The sequence below is a fragment of the Thamnophis sirtalis genome, unplaced genomic scaffold, assembly GCF_051295495.1.
Source record: "Thamnophis sirtalis isolate CommonGarterSnake01/CBP01778 unplaced genomic scaffold, rThaSir2_p1.2 scaffold_6, whole genome shotgun sequence".
Lineage (NCBI taxonomy): Eukaryota > Metazoa > Chordata > Lepidosauria > Squamata > Natricidae > Thamnophis > Thamnophis sirtalis.
Genome location: NW_028261386.1, coordinates 46,093,044 through 46,118,885, shown reverse-complemented (window position 1 = coordinate 46,118,885; position 25,842 = coordinate 46,093,044). Strand labels below are relative to the sequence as shown.

General features: G+C 36.1%; 1 protein-coding gene across 5 annotated transcripts in view; it reads right to left on the bottom strand.

The window, feature by feature from the left end:
* Positions 1 to 272: 272 nt before the first annotated feature.
* The window catches only part of PROX1 (prospero homeobox 1), a 71,053-nt gene continuing 45,483 nt past the window's right edge, over positions 273 to 25,842 (bottom strand). For 3 of the 5 annotated variants that reach the window (XM_087717782.1, XM_087717778.1, XM_087717780.1), the window contains one exon: positions 273 to 3,374. In XM_087717782.1, the coding sequence (XP_087573908.1) occupies positions 3,186 to 3,374 (189 nt within the window). In that variant the 3' untranslated portion in view covers positions 273 to 3,185. The remainder of the gene's footprint in view (positions 3,375 to 25,842) is intronic. The other 2 variants (XM_087717783.1, XM_087717781.1) reach the window with 1 other exon arrangement.

Genomic DNA, 25,842 nt, shown 5'->3' with positions numbered 1-25,842 from the left:
TTTTTAGCTAGAAGTATTACATATGAAAAGACCCACTGGACTTTTTCTTTAACATAGTGTGTGCTTTAGTGTATCTTACTGGCTTCAGCAAAGCTTTTGCACCAAGAAAACTGCTATTCTGCATATTGAGAAACCCTGTGTGTTTCTGTCACTAAACAAAGGCCTGTGCCCTCATTTAAAAAAAAATCAGCAGGTTTTAAGGCTTTTTACTGTCAACTCTTTTCATCATTTTTGTCTCTCAAGCAATATTTATAAATGAGGCATCATCACAGTGACTAGTCAGCTTTTTTATTATCGTAATGTATAGGGGGTAAACTTTTACTCTCCAAAGCCAAAATACAATTTATGTTTTGTTTTTCTTTAAAAATCAATTTCAAGAAAGGGAGGGGGAAAAAAGGAGGATCCTAAAGAAAACTATCTGCTAAACTGTAAAACTGCTACCACGGTCAGTTAGGACTGAATCTGATTCAATTTCAAGGGGGAGAAAAGAGGTAATGATAAATACCAGTCCAGATAACAATAAATTCTTACTGCATCTGTACAAAAGACACAGAAAACAACAAACACGTAGTGCCATAACATATAGATAATTCTACTACACACTACCACTTTCCCAAAGTGTGAAAAGAAAAAAAAGAGACCTCTGAAGAAAGCATAAAAACATTCAGGGAACATTTTCTTCTTTTTTGAATTAGATTGTTGCAATTCATTTCAGCTAGATCCATACCACTCTTATTCCCGCTTTTCATTGAAATATCAACATTGTTTTTGTCATTTTGAGATGAAATTCCATTTTGGACTCCAGTCAGCATTCTTGTCCAGTAAATACCAACAATCATATCCAACAAGAAGTAAACATATTCTGTCCTTGCTGAAAATGGCAGCTTAAAATAAGCTCCTCCCATCAACAGCAAAGAACTTGCTGTGTTTGGATATTAGGACGTTTTGGGCTTGTCAGCCCTTGTGTCATCAACTGCTGGTGGGGATCTCAGTATGTAATCATGGTCTCAGTATGCAAGTAGATTGATGTCATAGAAAGTATGGAAATATTAGCAATTTTCAATAGCAGCTCTGCATTCGGTGTGTTCAGTTTAGCTTTATTGAAAGATGCCAGAAGTAGAACTCAGTGGCTCTTCGTTGCAAAAAATTATCTTGAAAATATCAGGACAACTCTGAAGAGTTCCATTTTTAATACATTATGCATGGCTCTCATGTTTTGCTTAGTTCAAACTTTTGCTATAGAATAGAAAGTATTTAATTACTTCTATTCATTGGTTATGAATTATGTAACTCTGAGGAATGAATAAAGTGACTAGCATTTATTTTCCTAGCCAATGGGACAGAAATACAAATTCTGCACAATGTTTAGGTGCAATCCAGTTCTCATGAAGCGTGCTCAAAACTTAGAAAGTTAGTTAGCACAGTTAAACAATTAACTGTATGCACAGTTTTCTTCTCCAGAGTTGTGCTTTCAGTATATATTGTGCCTAGTTTATTTCTTTAAACAATATTTTCTATAAAAATGTTTCTAATCCATTTCTAATATATTGAAAGTATTCTTGCACTCTGAGATGATGTCATTTTTGCCATAGTAATTTGAGAATAAAGCAAACATATCTTACAATGCTTTTCAGATGAAAAAGTAGTTAAAACATGTTTCAGGTAAAAATATGAAATATCAAATATATACATCACGTAAAGATTTCAGAGAAGAAGAGGAAGATTACATTTGTATCAAATGCTATTTAGAAGATGGCCCTGACCCAACTATTCAATTTGATGAAGTAAAAGGGTACAATTCAGCCAAAATAAAACATTCATCAATCATCATACTTATCCTATAAACATATGTTTAGAAATAACTTCTGGACTTAGTCCCCAAATGCATGTGCATGGGATTGCCCCTTTTGGATTCCATGGATTTCAATAGGAATTATTTCCCCATGACCAATAAAGTAATTTAAAATGCTCCACTATGACCATAGACCATACAGCAGCAACAACCCCCCCCTTTTTTTTACTATATGAAGAGTGAAATTCTATTGTGTTAAGGAGTTAACCATATTACAGAATTGTATTAGCCAACCTACAAATTATCTTGCCTTCATTTGCTTTGCACAGTATTGCCTTGCTTGAAAGGAGAAAGGGAAACATAGCTAGATAAATATAGCTGAGGCAAACATCAAAAAATGAGTGCATTCCAACTTTGGAATTTTGGGTTCATCCAGTTTCATTTCCAGTCTACTTAATTTTGTATTCAGTCCCTCTAACATATGATGAGCCCAACATAGAACAGAACAGAACATACTTTCAACTCTGTGGTGCCTTCTGAGAGAACTTGCCACTACTTTTGTTTTCCCAAACTTCCTAACAACAGAAATTGTAGGTAGGTAACTCTCCCCAAAGCATGACAGTAGGGCTCAAGAAGCTTGAACATATGCTTATAGTAGAGTAAAAGATGCCAAAATATGGGCATACATTGTTCTCATAGAAGGAAAGTCATAAAGTTTAGAAGAGATGATGTCTTTTGCTCTCAGTTGAGAAAAGAAAAGAGGATTTATATATCTTGTACAGTGTTACACAAAAAGTGCACTTCCTTCATTAAGCAGTTGAACTAAAAAGTTAGAAACTTTAGCTGTGAAAATCCCCCATAGGGTTAAGAGCTTTTAATACAAACAAAGAGTCATCACCTTTTGTAGGATTTTACCATAACATCTGGGGGAAAATCAACCAGGTAATTAGCGATAGATAGATAGATAGATAGATAGATAGATAGATGCATGAACAGTAGATAGATAGATAGATAGATAGATAGATAGATAGATAGATAGATAGATAGATAGATAGATAGATAGATAGAGATAGGCTTGTACACACTTCAAATCATTCTTCTTCTCATGGGATAAGAAAAGGGACTGGAAGGGGAAGAAAATGCCCCAATACTGTTTTTTCCCCAAAATGTTAAAAGTCACAGGCAAAAGTAAAACAAAAGCTGGAGTTAAAATAATTATACACTTATTACTGACCTAAACTTATAATAAATCACAAGGGATTCTGATCTGATTTCATATATGAAATTAATATAGAAACACATACACACACATTCACACATAGCTTGGGCATAAAAAAGGGAGAGTCTGCTACTTTTTTTTTTTAATACATTCATAAATAGCAGTTGAAAATCTCTACTCATGAAGAAGCTCTTGGAGGCAGTTTGGGGATTTGAAAATCTCAGGAACTTCACTGTCCAGCTTACAGATGACCTTGTATATGGCCTTCTTCCAGGAAGGATCAACATCTTTGCCTGCGATAATGGCATTGAAAAACTCTCGTAATGTGATCTGAGCCACTTCCAGGAATCTCTCTGGAACCTGCTGATACAAGGAGACAATGGCATTAATAAAAGTTTTCAGTTTCAAGTCTCTGGATCTTCAAAGGAAACTGAGCTAAGTCCTTGCTTTCAAAAGGGAGCTTACATAGCACCTGCATTTTCTAAATGTAGCAGGACTCTATTCTCTTAGGCAAGGCTGTTATATATAGTACAATAACTTTTAAAACATGTGTTAGCTAGCTTTGTAAAGATGAACTACAGAATGTTAGTATTACAATATGAACATCTGGGTTTAGAGGGTGCTGTTTTTATAAGATATAATTAACAAAGGAGGGAATGAGGGGGAAAGGTGATTGCCTTGAGGTTTGCAGGATATAATGCTCATATATGAATTCATTATTTTTCCCTAAGAGCATTACGCATGTGCTGAAAGTAACTTCTGGTCTTTGTCTCTGTGTGTTCCTGTGGTACCAGCTAATGCTAAAAATCAGCAAAAGAAAAGGGCACCTATGCATTGTTTCTGAGAGAATCCGATAAAGCTTCACTCTCAACAGCTTGATTCAGAAGTTACCCAATTTCTGGTGATTCCATAATTGGTCCCTCTTCAGACTTAAAGCCTTATTTAAATGAGTTTGTGCAGCACAGGACTCTGTATATGTGATGGTCATGGACCCGGAATGGATAAGATACAGCCATTTAAAATGTGTTCATTCACAACTTCCAGCAGCCCCAATTGGCATGGACAATATATAATGTTTTGAAAATAAGTGATTAAGAATGTTTTGTTTTCATAACATTTCATGACTGTTACTTTGGAGAACAGGAACTTGTTCCAAGAAGACAAGCAACCTTGAATCATTCACTATCTTATTGCTACCTTTCCATTTTAAAAAGCATGTACTGAGTGTAGATTGATGGCTGCATCAGTAAGTTGCAAGTCTGTGAGTAATCACTGGCAATGTAACTCTGAAAGCAAATATCTTTCAGCTGCTTAGGCTGAGTAGTTTCTAAACCCATTTTTCAACATCTTTTTGCAAGAATTCCTCATATTAAGATGCAGCTTAGTGTTAAAGTTGGATAGAAGGAAAATAATTACATTGATTCTTTAACAAAGCTCATGTTTTACTTTAAATAGGGGATCCAATTTAACTTCTGGCATTTTCATGAAAAGTTCCTGGCTAGCAGAAGATTGAGATTCTTTTCTGGAAAGCTTTTGCCAGAAAAGAAGACAATATTGATGAGACATATTGACAGCTTGACCCACATAAAACATTTTGATATGTTTGTTCAAAGTATGGATTTGAATGGGTACTACCTGGGACAGCTGATCAGTGAATACTAAAAAAAATACCCAAACAAAAAACAATATAGTCTTCATACAAGAGGGCAATTGCCTCAAACAGTAGTAGCCATAAAGTGTGTAATTGACATATTTTTTATTAAAGGAAGGAAAAAGAATCAAATAAAATATAAGCCCAAGAAACAATTCTGTACGTAGGATTTCTTCATACATTTCTGTAAATGGGTTAATTTTTTTAAAGGCCAAAAACACAGCTGCAAGGGAAAAAAATCCTGAAATAATATAAAGAGAAAAAAAGTGAAGTAGGGGTCAAATAAAAGTCTACTCCTTTGTTACATCCGTTAAAAAATAGTGGCAGAAGTTTTCTTTTATTTATAGGGATCAAGTAGCTTTCCAGAAAGATCCATACAAAAATTGATCTTCTCCCCCCCACTTCACACACACACACACATTGTCTGCAATTCCACATTGGCTAATAAATCCGTATGCCCTATTGTTGCAAAGGTGTTGGCCCAAATGTTTTGCATCCTACATGGAAAGCTTGAAAAATTAGCTTCTTCTACTATACACAATGCACTGAAGCTTTCTTGCCACTGTAGCAGATCAAACACAAGCACTTCACAAATAAGATTTTGCCATGAGGCAGACATGTGATCAGCAGCTACTGAAGTCCACAGTGGTTGCTTGAATACACTCAAAGGTGGAATTTGTACCCAAACACCAGACACATTTTGCAAAAATAAATTGATTTACAATGCAAAAGAAATACTAAGTGAAAACAGCTAGAAAGAGGATGGAGTCAAGACATAATTTGTTGTCACTGTAAAAAAAAAATCCTTTTAAGCAGTCAACACATTTGTTTTATTCTAATTATATAAATACTGAATCTAATGATATATGATGCTTCCAATTGCTAGAATTATAGAAATTCTTTCCTAAATCTTGACAACACGTTACCATTAAATGTTGTACTCAGTAGAAGTGCATCTGAACGCTTGGGGAAGGTGCGAGACATTTGCTAAATTTTGTTTTTATATATCTTTTCCTTTGGAACTGTGACATAGGTAAGGAGAAGGGCAGACAAATGTCAAGTTGTTTTGTGGGTGCTATTAAAAAGGCATATTTCCTATAAAATATGAAGCTGCCTTTTGTTTTTGTTTATTTAGACTAGGGACATCTACTTTCTGGAGTTGTCAAGATTGTGGTTTAATGCCGTAATGGTTTTATTTCTGATTTTTTTCAAGTGCCACTTTGGCAGAAGAAAGCAATTATTCAGAAGCATAAGTAAAACCCTCAGAAAATATGGTAAAAGATGGACTTATAAAGGAAGAAAACATGAAAGAATAGCTGACTGAATTCTCTATATCTAGCTGTAGGCCTTTAAATGAATCGCTGGAAAACCAGGGTCAAGCAGGTGTGATGAAAACAAATTTGCCAGGCCATCAGTGCTATTTTTTTGTACTAAGGAATAGAAGAGACACCAACTTTTCACAGTCTGATGCTTCTCCAAACATTTTGAACTATGATTCTGAATATTCCAGTTAACAGGGAAGTAGAGATTATCAGTCATCTATAGAAGGTAGGACTATAAAGGCAAATTCTTAATTATCCTAATTCCATACAGTATATAAAATTTAAACTTCATAAAATTCAGAATGTGTTTGCTATAGCTCCATTCATCCCCATCACCATAGACATTACTGCCTTTTCTTACTCAACTTGACTTTAAAGTAAAATCAGATTACCTTACATCATTAATCTTACATTCAAGATTGTAAGCCACCTAAAATCGTCTTTGGCAAAATGGGCAGCATAATAATTAATATTATTATTAACAATACTAATGATACATTATTAATAATATTTATAACTAATTAATAAATGTGACTATGTACAGGTAGTCTCAACTTCCAACAGTTCACTTAATGGTTGTTTGAAGTTACAACAGCACTGAAAAAAGTGACTTGTGATCACTGCAGCATGATCACATGATTTATACTTGGATGTTTGACAACTGACTCACATTTATGACACTTGCACTGCTCCAGGGTCATGTGATCACCTTTTATAACCACCTGACGAGTAAAGTCAATGAGGAAACGAGATTCACTTAACAACTGTGTTACTAATTTAACAACTGCAGTGATTCACTTAACAAAGGTGACAAGAAAAGTTGTAAAATGGAGCAAAACTCACTTAACAAATTTCTCACCTTGCAATATAAATTGTGGCTGTAAGGTGAGGACTACCTGCAATTGCTTAAGGATAATCAATATTTTGCAAAATTTATAATTGGATTGTGATTAAACATTTTTATATTTTGCTTCTGAAATCAGAATGTAAGGAACATTCTGAAAATGTAACTATCAACTAATAGACACGAGAGTAATCTGTGTAACCAGTTCCACAATTCAACAGTTCCTACAATCCTGTGAAAAACTGACTGGCCTAAGGTTAACCAATGAGCGCGCGCGCGCGCGCACACACACACACACACACACACACCTCCCAAAACACACACAAAACATTTGATAGTAAGGAGATATGGGAAGAAGATATTAAAACACATATAAACAAATGTTCTAAATGCTTTATTTTCTAAAAATAAAACATTTTTGGTGTCGTGGTGCAGGTACAGTGTCTACTACAATAAGCACTAGAACAGACCAAAAACAATAGGATTCCTTAGGAATCTAAATCAAATTTAACTTTATATAATAAATTATCTTCAATCAAAATAAAGAATTGCCAAATCTGGAGGTCACATTTATGTAGTTAACTTACATGAAGTCAGGAGGAGCATAGGTGGCTGTTACAAGTAATAATAAGTAATCCTTGCTTAATGACAGTAATTAGGACTGACAGCTCCATCACTTTAACAGTGCAGTTGTAAACTAAGAGATTGCATGACCATACCAACTTGGAACTGCAGTTGTAGCAGTCCTAATTGTTTCTAAGTGAATCACTGCAGGTCATTAAATGAGGCTATCACGTGGTCATCATTTGTGACCTCCTGGCCAGCTTCCCAATTAACTTTACTTATTGGAAACCAGGTAAGAAAGTTGCAAAGGGTGATTATAATGTTTGCAGGATACTACAATCATCATAATTATGAGCTGGGTGCCTATAAGGATGCGGTAATACCAGAACTATGAGGACTTGTCATAAGTGTCTCAAAACCTCATAACTCTGAATGGTCCCTGAATAAATGGCATTAAGTGATGACTATATGCAATGCATAGCTTCAAAAAAGATGCTTATAAAGCATGTGGTACAAATTTCTATAAACTGACAATAATCCCTCTAAGACAGGTGTGTCAAACTCAAGGCCCTGGAGCCGGAGCCAGCCCCCAGGGTACTTAGATCTGGCCCCTGGGGCTGCCCTGGAAACAGTGAAGGATCGGCCCACAATGCTTCTGCCAGAAAAAAACGGGCTCCTAAACTCTGTTTTCGGCTGCCACAGCCTCCTGCAACCCTCTGTCAGCAAAAACAGAGCTTTGGGAGGGCTGCCCACAGGAACCCATTTTGCTGGCAGAGCACTTGGGCCACCACAGGTGCCCCCAACACAAGTGACATTGAGCTGGCCATGCCCACCCTGGACATAATCCTGATGTGGACCTCAATGAAATTGAATTTGACACCCCTGCTCTAAGAGAAATATCTTAGAAAGATTCATAAAAGATTATTTCAAATTTGTGATAGCACAAATGGTATGTCATCTGCAAAAGAATGGCCCCCAACTCTAAAATGCAAAACTGTTTCAAATGTAGTAGTTTTCAGTATGTTAGTGCTTCAAAGCACAATCAGTGGTACCACTCCTAAGAAGTGATGGTTGTGAAAGTATGTATCTTTGTACAGATGGATATGTTTGTGAGAATGAAAGTTCTGGGATTAGAAGAAAAAGGGAGCAATATTTTATAATGATATAATTAAAGATAACTGGTAAAGTTAAACAGAAAAAGATAAAGCAATCTTGAATTCTTAGTAGTAGAAACTTCATAAATAATATGCTGAAGAGATTCACTGAAAAACCTTTTGGGCTCCGCATATCAAAAATTCAGAAAATGATGGTGTGTTCCACCTCTCCCTCACTGAAGAAAACTGAAACAACTACCTCTCACCACTCTATTTAGGCCACTTTGAACAGCAATACTTGGTGGCAGCAACTGAAGCCCAGGCCTCATTTTCAGCCTTATTGCCACCGCTATAACTCAAAATACTGCCTCACATGAGCCTCAGGTAATGATATAATCAGCCTGTTGCCCAGTTCTCCTCAGGATCTGCAGTGCCGCTTATCTTTAGGCGGTGTTCTCTTTCTTTTGACAGGCCCCTGAGGGCTACCCAAGACTGCTCCGTACAAGGCCTTTAGTGTTGTAGTAGCTTCAGAGAATGATCTTCCATGGTCTGAAAACCATGTGAAAGAATGTCCCCATTCTTGTGTGATTTTCATATGTTCTAGAGGTTGCGCAAGAGTACACATCATTTTCACCCAGTGGCCACAACCTGCAAAAATTGCACAAGAACAGGCATTCTTTTGAAAATAGTTGTTGTCAGATGTTGAACACTGGAGTGTCACCCAAATTGGCATGGCACCCTTGACATGTGTGTTATAGTTTGCCATCACTGACCTATAAAGATAAATGTTCCTCTCACACATATGTGCTGGTCGTTCCCAACTCTAGGGAGTGGTGCTCATCTCTGTTTCAAAGCCAGAGAGTGAGCGCTGTCTGAAGACGTCTCCGTGATCATGTGGCCGGGATGACTAAACACCAAAGGCACACGGAATTCTGTTATCTTCCCACCAAAGGTGGTTCCTATTTTTCTACTTGCATTTTTACATGCTTTAGAACTGCTAGGTTGGCAGAAGGTGGGACAAGTAATGGGAGCTCATTATGCAGTGTTAGGGATTCAAACCACCAAACTGCCGACCTTTCTGATCGACAAGCTCAGTGTCTTAGCCACTGAGCCACTGCATCCCTTCACTGACCTATACTGAATGCTTTTTGGTATCTCATGTGTAGCCAAAATAAGTGACCACATGTAATGTTGTTTTTGAGGGTTACAAAAGTTTCTTGCTCCAGGTTATTTTTTTTATTATTAAAAATCCAACAAGCTTGTTCCTGTCAGGGAACCTGACTTATTCCTTTGTATTGCATATTAACATTATGAGGACTCAGATTGTTGGGGGCAATATGCTGACTCTGTAAATCACTTAGAAAGGGGCTGTAAAGCACTGTGAAGTGGTATATAAGTCTATGTCCTATTGCTAAATTAGCCAGATTTAGTTTGTAAGCTTCACATTATTGCCTGGGTCTTGTTTTTTTTCTTCATGCTGTACAAGCTTTCTGAAGTTTATTTTCTTTCTTTTGTTTGCTTGTTGTCAAAGGCATTTAAAACCTCTGAAGAACCCTTTTCTTTCACCACAAACCATAGGATTGGATGGCATGGAAAGATTGCTAAGTCAGGAGATGTAATGAATGTTGCCCTTCTTTTACAAATTTAGCACTGCTCAATGCTTAATCTAGCAGACTGCCTCCCCTTCCCATTTCATAAGGTGCATGCCATAATTTCTTAAGAGAATGCACATTCTGAGGCAAAATATCTAATTGTTTAAATGGATGAGTGATTAGAGAGTTAGATGATCTTTTTTTTCCTAGTGAGCAAATAACCAGTCAGCTGTGCTAATTGTGTGTGTCTGGGGGCAGCTTTTCCCTGATCCTAAGTAAGAATGACCTACTAAGTACATCTTTACACCTATTAGATTGAACATCTCTCCAGCAGAAACATCTGCAGAAACAATGCCTCAGTGACAAATAAGAGCCCCGTCCAGATTTCTTTTTATAGACTCAACAACAATCCCTACTATGAACCCAGAACATTTTCCTAGCATCAGGTGGCTACAGTCAATCAAATAATAATACTTGACATTCATTGGGAAGAAAGACAATGCTGAGAGGAGGAATGAGGTGGTGGACTTCAGACACACAATCTTCTCTCAGAAAAGGAGAAGACAATGTTCCTTGTAAATTGGAATAGCCTGAAAAAATGGATTAATGTGCATATATGGAAGAGAAACAGAAGTGCATGTGACAGTATTATTAGAATGATTTCCTATGGTGGGGGGACATTATAGTAAAACAAATAAAGAACAACTTTTCTGGTGACCACTGATAAATATGGTGTTTGCTCCTATGGCTCCTACTGCAGTCACAGATTTAGCAACTGCTTATCCTTCAAGGCTTCTTTAATATATGAATTTTCCTGTCAGGAAGGAGAATAGAGATTGGTGGGAAAATCTTGATTCACTTGATCTTAACTTCAGAAAATAATCATAATATTACATGCTTGCCACATTTTATGAACAAACTCAGGCATGGTTTTGATAGAAATGCAGACTAATAATGGAAAAACTGTTGCTTCATGAGCATAAGCAAATATCCTTGTTTACAATCAGGCTTGGTATCCATCTAAGATAATATATACAATCTGGTTGTCTATGAATCATGCATAAATGATTCAGAAATAAACTTTGATTACAAATTCATTAGTTGACGTTAGAAATGTTGCAAGCAGATAAAGGTCTCCCTGATGTAATCATTTTTTTCTATAACATTACAGAATTCTCCAATATTATGTCATAACGTTCACAAAGACAACCTATCATAATACATAACAATTTAAATAAAGTAAATAAACTGAAAATCATGAAAATGCTTAAAATTAATAAAATTGGCTTTATGAACATCATAAGATACTTTATTTATCAAATTTAGAGATTCCCTATCTTCTTCTCAGACAGGCTCTAGGCAGTCTACTACTTCTACTACTACTACTACTACTACTACTACTACTACTACTACTACTACTACTACTACTGTAGTAACAACTGTAGCAGTATTGTATTTATTCAACATGGAACTTTTAAAACCAAAGTCCAGAAAATTTTAAGGAAGGAAGGAAGGGTTATTTTTCAGATGCGATATAATGCCGTTATAGCACAGTTAAACACATGCAGAAGTTTCTCCAGTGAATATGTTGCTTAATATAGAGAACTGAAAGGTACTTTTCAAAATTATTCATTGGGACTATTGTAGATTTGCAAAGAAAATTTCTCTGCAACCACATTTAGCATGATAATCCTACAGTTCCATGAACAGGACTTAGATTTGTTCACCAGTAGGTCTTTAGGTTTCAATATTTTATCAGAAAATAATGGCCACTAAACTTGAAGGAACTTCAATTTGTGTAGATGCATATAGGATTATGCTGCTAAACCTTAATCTGCCAGCAACAAAAGTGTTTGTCTACTAGATAGAATTGTACTGATGCCAGAGCTTCAAATGGGATGCTTTACTGGCAGTCCTTCACTCCCCACTTTTGTCCCTGTCTTTTCTTGGGAGGTTTATTTCTTTATTTTTATTTTTGCCCGAGCAGCAAAGACTTTCCCTCCCCCTCCTCCCCCCCAGCCCCCCTCCCTTCTCCTCCCAGTTGCTTTACCTTCAAGGATGATTTGTTTTATTAAACTGACTGTCCCCAGCCTCTGCAGTACATAATAAAAGCCTGACATAGCAGCCTGCCTGCCTTCTGTGTCCTGCAGATACTCATCATAAGTGTCAGGACATACCAAGGTTAGCGGTCACTGGAAGTGTGCTGGCTGGCTGCAGCTTTTGCCAAACACACTTGGCAGCTGAATGAATGTCAGAGAGAATAGAAGGAGAGTTACAAAGGTTAGCAAGAAGGCAGCCTTGTCTCCACTTTTTCCCTCTTCTTTCTTACATCTCCCACCTTCTCCCCTCTTGGAGACCCTGGGCCATTTTTGAAAGAAACATCAGTTTGTAGGAAAAAAAAATATTCATCAGTTCCTTAAAACTTTTTGACCAAAGCCTTTCTTTTCCCTGCCTGAAGTGTCTCTCTCTCTGTGTGTGTGTGTGTGTGTGTGTGTCAGAACTGATGTTCTTGCTATTTTTAGACACCCATGTGTCTTACCTAATTCTATTGTTCTTTATTAGCAGCAGAAATTGATTTCATTACTTTAAGGTGGAAAAAAGAAGCAACCTGCTCTGTTTAAAGGATGTTTATTTTTTGCCTTGTTAATTTTTAACAGGCAGGCTGGTTTTAAAGCCCTCTCTCTCTCTTTTTGTCTCTCCCCTGAATGCAATCACTTATGAGTTATCTTTGTATAATCTCAACCCAAAAAGGATGGGAATAGTGAAGAAAACGTCCTTGCACTGCTCCTCTTAATCCCAGAGGCGCGCGTGCAAAAGAGGCAGCACCTGAGACGTCCCCTATGCCAGGTTTGCCTCTAGACTGAATCACCTTAAAGTCAGAGGAGAGGGAAAGTAAGGGCGAAAGGAAGATCCCCTTTATGTCAAAACAGATCTCCCTGGGAATTGCACTTTGGTTTTGTTTGTGTTTCTTTACTATAAAAGGGCAATAAAATGCTGAGTGTAAGAAGACAATGTCAAGGAGAAAAGGGTATTGGTATTTTGGATACTCTTGACTGCTCGCCTTGGAGAGAGAGTTATTCTTGTCACAAACCCTTTTGTCTGCATCTGCTGACTGCTTGCCTGTAGCCAGCAGCATACTTTAACTGTTTTGTCACCTCCTAACATCACACGCATCAGCTGTTGTGCTTTTGTTACGGGTATTGTCAAACTAATCCACTGTGGCTGTTCTAGTGTGCAGTAAATAAAACAGAAACTGCTTCTCAGACAATTCTGCATGAATATTTCAGATGGCTTTTACAACTCTGATTCACAAAATAAAAAAGCACACACAACTAGGCTCAGATGCCTTAAAGCTAATTGTATGTGGCCAGTTCAATTGTTCTAGAGGAGAAGATAAAGAGCTCTTTTCTATCTATTTTTTAGCCTAGCTGGTTGGATTCAAAGAAGGGAAAAAGTCAGGGAGAATGACAGCTCAGGATAACATTTTGCTACATATACGTCCCTTCAGAAAAGACATGTGTTTCATGAATATAAGGGGGTTAAAAGAAAATAGAGAAGTCTTATCTTAGTACATAAACCAAGGGGCAGAATTTCTCAATATTAAATATGAGTGCAATGGAGAATAGCATTAGATTTTAATGCTATTAGATTTTAAAAGAGTCAGAATAAAGTGCAATTAGGCTGAAGTATTTAAAGCATATTTTGTACATATAAAATGTATTTGCTTAAAAATAATGCTGCCAGGTGCCACGCTGGATCTGCAAGAATACATGAAGAGATAAGCCTGCCCCACAACTATGGAAATCCTTTCCCATGGTAACAGATCTAAGCCTGAAGATCTTTTGGAAGAGACCTTGGAGAGTTATTGCCAGTAGTACTCCAAAAACAAGAGCAGTTTTTCTAAAGGGCAAAAGCAGAAAAGAATGTTCGCAGCATCTACCATTATTATTAATATTAGCAACTTGATATAATAGTTTCCTAAATATTTCAGAAGTATAAGATTTTTGTGAGTAATTGTTCTGTTCATCATATGTAAGGAATACTGAATCTGTGTATAAGAAGGAAGTAGAATTTTATCTACAGTAACACATGCAATCATGCAGTTGTTAGTCCTTTAGATGCCACAGGATTCTTTGTTATGTTTGTTGCTGCTGTTCTGCAAAATAATTATAACCGGCACTCCATTTCTCTGTACTACAACTGGGAAAATGAAATGGAGAAAGAATGGATTTCTTAGGCTGCCATACAGATTATAACAGAGGAGATGTTTAAAATGTAAACCTTCAGATTCACTCTCCAGTCCTTTAGCCATTTTACTAACGGAAGTATTACGCACCCCTTCTTCTCTAGGGAGAGTTGTTAAACTGTTTCCGAACATGATCACAATTCGTTAACATGATCACAGGGCAAGAAACAAAAATTGAAGTCTGAATGTGAAAAAGAAGAGAGGGAAAGAGAAACAGTGACAAACAGGAGAAGTACTTAACCGAGCATTCATTCACCCTTATGTGCACATGATTCTTCTAAACAAACTCTCCTATCCCTTGCTGTTTGTTAAGTAAATATTGATTAAGGAGAGATCTATCTCCTGACACCAGTGACACAAGCTGGGGGACTTGCACTACAGATAAAGTGGACTTAAAACAGATAAACTTGGCAGTTTCAGTAACTCCTCACATCATCTCTTAGGTAAAGGAGCAAGATGAAATGGGACTGTTTCTTTTTCCTTACCAAGGATATCAGACATAGTTATACTTCGTCTGTAAATATCTTCTACTAAATAAATAAACAACTGAAGTTATTTTTTTAAAAAAAACATTTTCTTGGCATATAAACTCCCAGAGAAACAACACAGCAGAGTATCCCAACAATCTTGAGTAACAACCTGTTATGTCGAAATGTCCTGATTTAAATTGATTTGGGCTGTAGAATTAAGTCATCTTAAAAGCAAGCTTTCTGGTTTAACTAGTTTGTGGACCAATTAAATGTAAAAGTTATATGTTGTTGTTGTTTTTGTTATTTTTCTTTCTAAACAGTGAAGTGATGACTAAGTCCATCATAGAGAAAAACTATGGATGGTCTTTCTTTAATGGATTTGCAGCCACCATAAAATCTGAATAACAAAAAGGCATGACTTTAAAATACTTCAATTATGGGATAATTTTTTTCATTACACAACAGAACTCTACAAGTTTTAAAAGGCTGTATTGCCAATGCATTCTTATTTAAAAGAAACTCCTATTTAGAGGAGTTTCACAGAAGCCTTCTGTGTTTTTCCAAATTATAGCAAATTTCTCATTCAAAGTACAGAGAAGAATTTTCTTGAATAAGTTATTCTAAAAGGACCTATTAATACGTGTCCAGATTTGCAGCCATCAATCTAGCAAGTTATAAAAAAATGAAACTTGCCAAAAGAACAGCATGAAACTGTTCAAGAAGTATAAAACATCAAAAGGGAATTCCATCCAGTACCTGCCATGTAAGAAAATGAGATGATTAAATTCAGACTTCAGTTTTCATAATAAATGAATTGGATCCCCTTTTTCCCCTTTCAAATTCATTTTTGCTTTCTCAAAACTCAGTCAAATTGCTACTTGTACATTAGAAACATTCAGCTATTTTTATTGGCTATGTTCATTCACTGTCCTTTAATAGTGTCTTGCTAACATATATCATGAACCAGCATAATTCTTTTGAGGTTGTGTATAGAAGATAATGGAAAAATGCAACTCAGTCCATAAGCTGAGTCCTAGAACCTTTTTTGCATAATGAATCTTATAACTAAAGAAAATTTATCTGTGAGTTTATCACTGGTCTAGATGGAAGAGAAAGCCATAGATAGTAGTTTCAGCTGAGCAACAGCTATGCACACAGAACCCTACAGCTCCAAACCTTGGTATTCGTGGTGCAAAAAGTCATATTGCAGGTCAGATGCCTGGAGACCTATTGCCAGATAGAATGAACAGGGCTAGGCAAGAAGAATATGGTTAGATCATTTCATTATTTTGGCCTTTTATTAAACTAGGAAACAGCAACATTTTCAGACTCCAGGCACTGGGAAAAAAATATAATGATGAAATTTATGAAACCTTGTGAAATTTTAGTTTCCCCAATTCACAAATTCATGGGTATTTATTTCTTAAGTGAGGCTGGGAAATCATTTATTTCAAAGGAATTAATTGAAATTTGTTTTAATTGAATTTGGAGTGATCATGAGTGCAATATTTCTGACCCAGAAAATATAAACTTCAGTTTTCATCAGCCTGGTATAAGCCAGGTTTTAAATTCTATAATCCTCAGCTAACAATGCACTGAGAAGTTATGAAGTTTCAGGGTGCTACATTTTCCCGCAGTAGATTTGAACAAAGATGTCATTGGTATGGACTTGATGAGCCTGAATATAGATACATGATATATCCCTCAATCAAACAACTTTACCTTGCAACATTGCTGCAAATATAAAATAGGGAAAACTTCATTTAAGACACTCATGCAATTTACACAACATGGTTGAGTTGCTTTATCATCCTAACCTTCATTGATCTATTCACTATTAATTAAGGAAACATTCAAAAATTGATTATTCAAAGTAAAATCTATTTATTAATAAAATAAAAAAGTAAAATTCTTCTACTTTAAAAGAGCATGGAGCATGATTACTGAGAATTTGAAAAATATTTATTTACCTATATAAGCACAACTGGAATAGAAGTAGAGACAGGGGCAACCTAAACAGAGACTTGATGAACTTTATTTTGACAATCTCTCAGGAAGGCAGTTCAATTACTTTTAGCTAAATTAATATGATTGTTAAGAACTTATAAGCTGCATTCATTTCAATTAGACAGTTTAAATAATACCAGGTTTCCTCTAACATATTGTCCTATATGTGAGCAGTAATGGGGAGAACAGCTACAATGAAGAAACTATATCCAGAGTTTCCTAAATAATCCTTTGACATCCTTCTTTTTCTGCAATGTAAATTGTAATACATTCTCCTTATTGAAATAGGACAAATGGGAATGTTCACCAGGAAATGCATCAAAGGAAAAATTGACATTACTACAGCAGTTTGAGTGTTTCAATATGAAAATATCAAAGGGAGAAGGATCCAAAGGGATCTTATTTGAAAGGAGTATATATTGACCATGCTGATTTGGAGGTTTTTTTAGTCCAAGCCCTCGTCTAGGCAAGAATCCTCAGACCACCCCCAGATAAATCACAATCCAAACTTCATTTGAAAACCTTCAATGGTGTATATGGGGAAGAACTCAACTTGGCATGGAGGATCAAGCATGGAGCTAGCCTAGAGTCACTATGCAATTGCAAAAGAGTTAGGGATGACTCTTCCTAAGTTTTCCTTGGAGCCTTATATAATTGTTTCAAGGAGTAGGCTGCCAAACTGTGGAAACTCCTGTATTGTAAAGTAGACCATAGTAGCGTGATCTCACATGATCTGTGCATGTGAGTCTTGCTGTTCATGCCTGACAGTGTATCACCCATGACTCCAGGAGTCAGGTAGTTTTGTTGTTTGGAACTTGCTCTTTACTTAAAGTTTGGATCTTTATTTGTAAGAGCTTCCATCCTTTAGGCCTTTGGGCACTATGGAGAGAAAAAAAACCTTTACCCTTTTCCCCATGGCAGTAGTTCGAATACAACCACTGTCAAGTCTTCTATTCTTTAGACAAAATAAACTAGAGGATTTAACCAGAGGATTTTACCACCAAGTCCATCAACATCATTGTTACTTTTCTCTGCAATCTTTCCAGTTCATCAGCATCTTTCCTATCCTGGATAGAATATTGCAGAGGGCAGTTTGACTTGTATAGTACTGATTGGAAGTATAACTTCCTGTCTCAACTGCTATGGATGTAGCCCAAGATTATATTGATTCTTTAATCAGTAGCAGCACACCTCTATCTAATGCTTAATCTTTGGTGTACCAGGATACCCAGGTTCATCTCACAAATACAACAAGGAGCCATTACCATCTATGTGTACATATGTTTGATCTCTGTGCACGTTCCCCCTACCTAAGTGTAGAAGCCTACATTTTTCATCATTAAACTGAATTTTAGTGGAAAAGACCTATTGTTCAAGTCTACTAAGAACCTTTTGGACCTCAAGGCTGTCTTCTGACTAGGGACATGTAACAAGCCTCCCAGTAGATGAAACTGGAAACTATAATTTACAATAAACCAAGCACAAATTCTTTAAATCTCTTCCTCTGATCTATACTGTCATGTTTATTAACTCTGAACCAGGTTTTGATGTTTATTATTTATACCTATCAAGAAACTGCCAGAACATTTGTGGGGCATGTGACAAATGATGTGAAACATCAAGAAAACCTGAAGATTTTCTACAAACAACTATGGTGCTTTATAGCATTTCTTTAGAGAATCAGGGCGATGACCTTGACAGAAATATGCAAGAATTGTTACATAAGTAAAGAAGGCTGGAATATTAGTTTACGTCCGGAGAAATAACATTGTGGTTAGAAGTGAGTCCTCTCTGATTCACTAGGGTATATGAAAAACAGGAAGGGAAGACTTGCAAGATTCTGTAAGGAATAGTAAAGTAAAGAATAGTTTTAGTGCTTTCTACTCTGATCTACCTAGTGGGGATGACAATTTCCTTAGGACAGGGCTTACTGTGTGATGTGTTAACCATGACACAGTATTATGACAATAAGCTCTAGCAAAGCTGAATTTCTTCATATAAGTAGAATTGACTTTAAAAAAAATCTACTTTAAATATTTCTAATTATCACAAATAAATGTGTGATGCTGTGGCTCCTTCTAATCAATATGAATGTGAATAAATGAATATAAAACTATGGACTTTGAATTTGGTGTTTTAAGTATCAGAATAAACCACAGACTTAACAAGAAACTGTAGTTTAATCAAAAGTAGAAAGTTAACCACCTTCTTACATGTACAGGAAGAAGGAGATGCAAAGTCAAACTTTATTACTTACACTATGCTTGCCTTCACAATGCTAAATCACACTGTGTGAGCCTGTATTGTGCCTGAATATTTTGTTAAAAATGAATATATTCTCATTTCTGGAATTCTGATAGCTCTGTTGCATCTAGAGATATCTAAGCAAAATAGAATGCTAGAGTCTAATGCTGTGTCACATTACTAATGTACCCAGAGTAAACATACTTGTAGGAAACAGCTATAGTTCAAGGCTGGCCTTTAAAAAAATCAGAATATTTCATCAGTCCCAGCACAAGAACTAAGAGCAAAAACAGTCTGTCTCGTATTTTACTAAGCTTCAGAAGAACAATGTCCCATTGAGTAAAATTCAGCAGCATTCTGTAAACATTAATTTAAGGAAATCAATAAGCTCTGTGAGCTAAAGGCATATTACAAGATAAACTGGCCAGAGAGCTGGTTGGTCAAACAGTTTTTAGTTTTCTCGTCCAGATAAAGATGGTTTCAAAATGGGGCTGGCGTGTCACAACCAAGGTTTGAAAGCTATGTGGCCTTCAAACAGTCTGCTTGCTCCTATTACAAAGCTGGACAAATATACTTTAAATATGATAAGGCTAAGCCAGGACAGGTTTGCTTAGCAATTTTACAGAAATGTAAGATTTCTAGAATGGCAGGCTACTCATGCTTTCCCTGGCAATCAAGGCTTTCTCCCATGCCTTGAGAAATTGTAATTTTAACAAGGCAGCATTTTTATTTTTAATAGAAAAGCCTTTCCACTTTTATTCAGTCAGTGGCCTATCTTGCCAGAAAGACTAGTTCCTATCTCCTGAAGATTTGAGACCAGAGATCTCGGGTTGGTGAAAACTACTTAAACTACATAATTATATCAATAGGTGGTAAACAGGTTCATGAGGGAAGTTGGTAATTTCCTTCTTGTGTGCTGCAATAGGAATTTCCCTAAACACAGATAACAGTACATCAAGGTATATGATTTAGAATATTTACAGCATTGGAAATATGAAACATAAAAGATAATTTCTTTATGTGCCATTTCAAGGAGTAGCCTTATTTCAATACAATAATACAGGGAGAAGATAGTGCATCTAGCCAGTTGTGGAGAAAATCAGGAAGATCTCTTTTCTACTCCTTCTCCAAATCAATTGGAGTTGGGTTGCTTTGCTAATTTGTCTTCTAGTCAAGAAATGCTGCTTATAAATGCCACTTATAAATGCCACTTATAAATGCCACTAATAAGATAGCTCTCACCTAGTCAACATATCGATTATGATAATGTAGAAATAAAGGTTCCCCTCGCACACATGTGCTAGTTATTTCCGACTCTAGGGGCCGTTTCAAAGCTGAAGAACCAGCGCTGTCCGAAGATGTCTTTGTGGTCATGTGGCTGGCATGACTAAACACTGAAGGTGCTGTTATTTCCCCACCAAAGATTTTTCCTATTTTTCTACTTGCATTTTTACATGCTTTCAAACTGCTAGGTTGGCAGAAGCTGGCACAAATAACTGCTGACCTTTCTGATTGACAAGCTCAGTATCTTAGCCACTGAGGCACCGCGTCCCTTACTGATTATGATAGATGTGTCTTATTCAACTCTTTTTCTAAGTATGCACCACAACATGACAAACACTGAAAGAGCAACCTTCCTCCTCACCACAATATCATTGATTTAGATTAGGAATTCTATTGCTACTTTGACCACCTATTCCTGATACTGCCTGCCTGCCTGCTCCCCCACACTCTCTCACACAGTCACACAAACATTGTGGGTTTACATCATCATGTTTATATGTCAAAGGATATAGTCATGTTTTTGTGACAATTTGAAACCGGTAGTTCAAAAATGAGAGAGACTACATACTGTAGTAGAATTTTGACTATATTAATCATCCTCCTTTACAAATGTGGACTAATTCAAGATGGTCTGTTTTAGGAGATGTTTGTAATCTGAAGGGCTTCTGAATATTCTTGGAGAGCTTCTGATTAGCATAGATAATACTGAGGCCTAGTTCTGGAGTGCAGATAATGCAAAAAGGTTTTTGTCTTGTCAAGGTAAAAAATTACCTTGTGTGCTTGATGTGACAAAGCAAAAAACACTCCCATTATGGAATACCCACCCTGTGAAGATTTAAATACAATATTTTTAGTGCCACCTCATAATCTTTCTGTTCATTCATGCATTTAACTAGCTGATGTGTTCTGTTTATTGTATTGCATGCCCATTTCTGTTGAAGTTTTGTTTGGGTCATATCTTTGTACAGTGTCCTAGTAATTGCAAAGATAGTCTGTTTAAAGATATTCAAACACAAATAAAAATAAAACAGATCTAAAACAAATTTATATTTACATAAATTTATATAAAACAAGGCAGGTAAAAAGAGAAATATTAGAAACGTTATAAATTTAAAAAATACTTTAAGAAGACCCTGTGAGAGAGTATGTCAGTCCTTTACAGCCTAGTTTAGGCTTCAAGAGCCAAATATATGCATATATTGTAGCACAAGTATTTCCTTCCATTTTTAAAAACCCAAAACTTCAGTCTAGATTTCTAATTTCAATAGGAAATTATACCAATACTCTGATTCAGCATTTTTCTAAGCTTTACTTTACATCACATGCAATTTCTGCTGTAATTTATAAAACCCTACCCCCATTATTTTGGTGAACCTTGATGTACTGAATTTGGTACATTTTTCCTCCCATGGGGGAAACAAAGAATGTGGAATGATTTACAAGGGAAAAAAGAAGAAAGCATGGTGTAATATTTGTTCCTGAATGATATTGTACCTAACCTATCTGAATAAAGGGATTCTGATTCTTTTGCAATGCTCCTTTCCCTCCCCCCACTGCATTCCCTAACTTATACATCCCTGCTGGTACCTACTTTCTTGGCAAGCTAATTTCATACCACAGGACATTATTTGTGCTTCTTTTGGTGCTATAATTTATCAGTATAAGTACGTCAAATACAAGCTTACCTGTATTTTTAAAATACAGGTTTCCCTGTATGTTACCCTCACATGTTGAAAAAGTTCTCATGCCTTGAGATACTATGATTTTGAAACAATCCAGTGCAGGATGTAAGCAGGATGTAAAAAAACTAAATATTAGTAAGGGCATCTGCCTTTGTTGGCTTCAAATTCTATATGAACATTTAGCTTTATCCATGGCTGTTACTCATGGCACTAGAAATAGAGTGTCCTTAATCAGTTGTTGTATATTTTCATTTGCACAGAGAAGCCTCAAGGAATAACTGTATCCCCTACAGGTTTTGCCTGTGCACTTCCAAATAGTGAGATTTGGCAGGTCACTGTGAGACTCTATCATCAGCTCATCAGGCCTGTGGCAGGGCTGATTTCAGTCACAGCTTTGCTTCAGCCTCAAAGGCTCACCTAACTTTTAACTCCTTGATCTTCTCCTTTTAAGCTGATGTGCTGGTTTATGTTGTGTTACCTTATTGATGCTGCTGTGAATCTGCAAACCATTTGCCTTGCAGATTTAATACAGGAATGAACAATAACACAAAATAAAGAGTCAAACCAACAAAAATGCCTGAGAGAAACAAGAAGAAACAGGATCTGTTTCTCCACTAGGTGAGCCTTTTGCCATGCATTTCACTAGAGCCAATGCAACATAGTAGATTTAAAAATCTACTAAAAGGTGGGTAAACAGATGAGTACCACCAAAAGCGAAGTTGAAGTCTGCCCTAAGCCAAGCACCCTGGTGACTTTGGACCAGTTTTCAACCCAGCCTACCTCAAAAGGTTATTTTGAGGTAAAATGGGAAGAAGGGGTTTTATGCTTACTACCATGAGATCCTGAAGGAAAGGTAGGAAAATAAATCTAACGAATAAAAAAAGCCTCTAATGATTTCTTTACCAAACAAGATTCATTGCTGTAGCAGATGAGGAAAAGACTGTAATTACTGCATCCCCTTTTATTGCTTGTAAGCTTTTAAGAGGTACTGACAAGATCTGTGGATTAAGCCACTTAAGAATCAGTGCTCCTGGCTTTGGAATATTGATGTTCCTAAACTGCAAGTCTGACTGAGTGATCTTTAGTAATTCCTTCCTCTGCCTGGAACCAATGACTATTAAAAATTTCTACAAAATTCAAAGGAATAGCTGCTAATGTCCAATGAAGTTTCTATCTGCTTGTTTTGCGAGAAGAATCAAAGTGTCCTTGGCCCATTTTCATCCTTTATTAAAAAGAAAGAGCGGGAGGAGGAAGAGCCCTATTTACAATGGTAAAACATTAAAGTGTGTTAAAATGTTATTTATGTTGCAGAGAAAAACAGATCCCCTGCTCAGAAATCTTACACTTTAATTAAGATAGCAAAAGCAAAGTAGCTAAGAAGGAAATGGTCTTTTTTTAAAGGAAAGCAGGAGAGATAAAGCTTGGATTCGGTGCAGATAAGAATGTTAGCTTAAGCATAGAGGAAATGCTTTGCAGGAGGACTAAAGCACACTGAAATAAAGAAGAGATGAAATGAGAATATTGGTTTAGAAGTAAAGAATTTTAAAATGTAAGGATTAGAGTTGAAGAAAGCAGCAGAAGGCCCAGCTATGGGAGAGCACTGATTTTAGCAAAACCCATCCAAATCCACCATGTTATGGAGCAGATCAGTTAAGAGAGGACACGGTATGACTGGGGAGTCTCTAGTTCAAATCTCAGCTCAGCTAGTAACTCAATGGGTGGCCTTAGGCAAGTCATTATTTCTCAGCCATTTGCAATATGGGGATGGGAACATTAGCCATCAACTCAGCACTCCCAAGATAATATTTGTGAGGGGGAAATGGCTTTGAAAACAGACAGCAGCTGGATGAGAACTATACTAACTCCCTGATATTTTCCTAAGCACTCTTCAATGTTTTGATCTAAAGGGTTTGCTACACTGTTATCTGCTTAAACTTATGATCCTTTTCTTCTCATCCTCTTTATCTGCTTCACTGGAATTAGAAATAGAAGGATGTCATTACCATGCCGCACACCGTATTTGATTCTTTAAAAGATCTCAAATTCCATCCTATTATATGAAGAATGTGTGAATTTTTTACACATTATTTGTTTTTTTTACTATTCCTTGCTTTTTAAAATTATCCCCTAACAAACAAATTCTTTTCTATTTCACATACTGAATTCAGTGGATAATACAGCCCTAAAGACCATGTCAAGAGGAGAAAAAAGAGGAAGCAAGTCCAATTTAGCTTTGCACGTATGGATAAATATGTAGATATCCAAAGGCAGACTTAAAAAAAATCAAAAAGATCTGAGTGCACAAAGCTCTCTGCTTCTTCTATCAGTTTTACTTTCTCCCATAATCCATGTTTAAAAGGGAAATCTGAAGTAGACTTTGTCATACATTTAAAGAAATTATAAATTTAGTAAGTTCTTATAAAAATTCTCATTCATCTCTTGCTGGTGCCTTCGCCTATCTATAACAGTTCTCCCTCATGTGAAAAAAATTGTGTGACTATGCTGGCCTATTTGTAAGGAAAGATGGATTACTGGCCTCTCTTGCTCTTCTTATTCCCAAATTGGGAATAAAGTGGGCAATCTGCAGCCTTTTTTCTTCCAGACCAATTTTTGTGAGCCTTGGAACACTTCTACAGTATAAAGTATTTAGCAGCACCATTTTTGGATTTAAAGAAAAATGAAATAAAGGCTAAGATAGATGATAGATTTTCTTTTATATCATGAAACACTAAGCATACCTATCCACCAAAAAGAGGCAAATTCTACCTTGTCAAATTAATCCAGTACTTTAAAATGCAGATTTATAAATTTCATGTTGCAGGAGTCTTTACATATCCCATACGGCAATATGGCAGATTACAGTTGCCTATCATATTAAAAGTGCTGGCAGAAATATTATATTACTACCATAGTGCTGACACTCATTATATTGTCATGATTCAGGGGAAAAAAACCCATTCAGTTTTCTCTGACGATCTTCTACTAATATATGCCTAGACTGAAGATGCCCAAGACAAAAGATAAATTGTACTTAAGGCAAGCAAGAGATTCAAGTAGGATTAGTTCTTGAGGGACAAACAAATATAATTCTGGTTGACAGGATTTAACTTGTACTTAAAAATTAATGAATGAAAATAAATGAACTTAAATAGTTTGAGTTTGTGGTTTCCCAGCTTATTAAGACTTATGCCTCCAAGAACAGTCAGATTTAAACAGCTTTCTAAAATGCCTCCTATACTGTATTCAGTATACATAAGGAATGGGTAGAAGAAATGTTTGCTCTCAAGTCCCATGTTTGAGCTTTCCAGAAACACCTGGTTAAGTATAGGATCTTGTGTTTTTTAAAATATTGGAATAAACATAGGATGCACTTATTGTTACAGATAGAATGAGTAAAAGACAATGACTTATCTAAAGTTACTTTGTTGTTCATAATCAACTTACAGTATCTACTAACTAGTTTCATAGTGCCCTGGACTCAATTTCACTTCCAATTTCAAAAGTCTTTGAAAGTATACATTTAAAAAATAATAACCAGTCCTAAAATTAACACTTACCCAAATTCAGTTTCTCTCTCTCATGCATAAAATATTATTTTACCAAAGCTGTTATTTAAAATATTAGGATTAGAGAAAAGGCACAATATAACAATATACCAACTATAAAAGCGTATTTTAGTTTTACTTTCATATCAGGGCCTTTATTCTCTTTTTAATGTGGAAGTTAGTTAAATATTATGAAAGAAATCTTGCTATTTTTAAATATATTTAATTATTCAAGGCTACTGATTTTCAATCCTGCTACATTTGATTTTTAGAACTGGTGACAAAT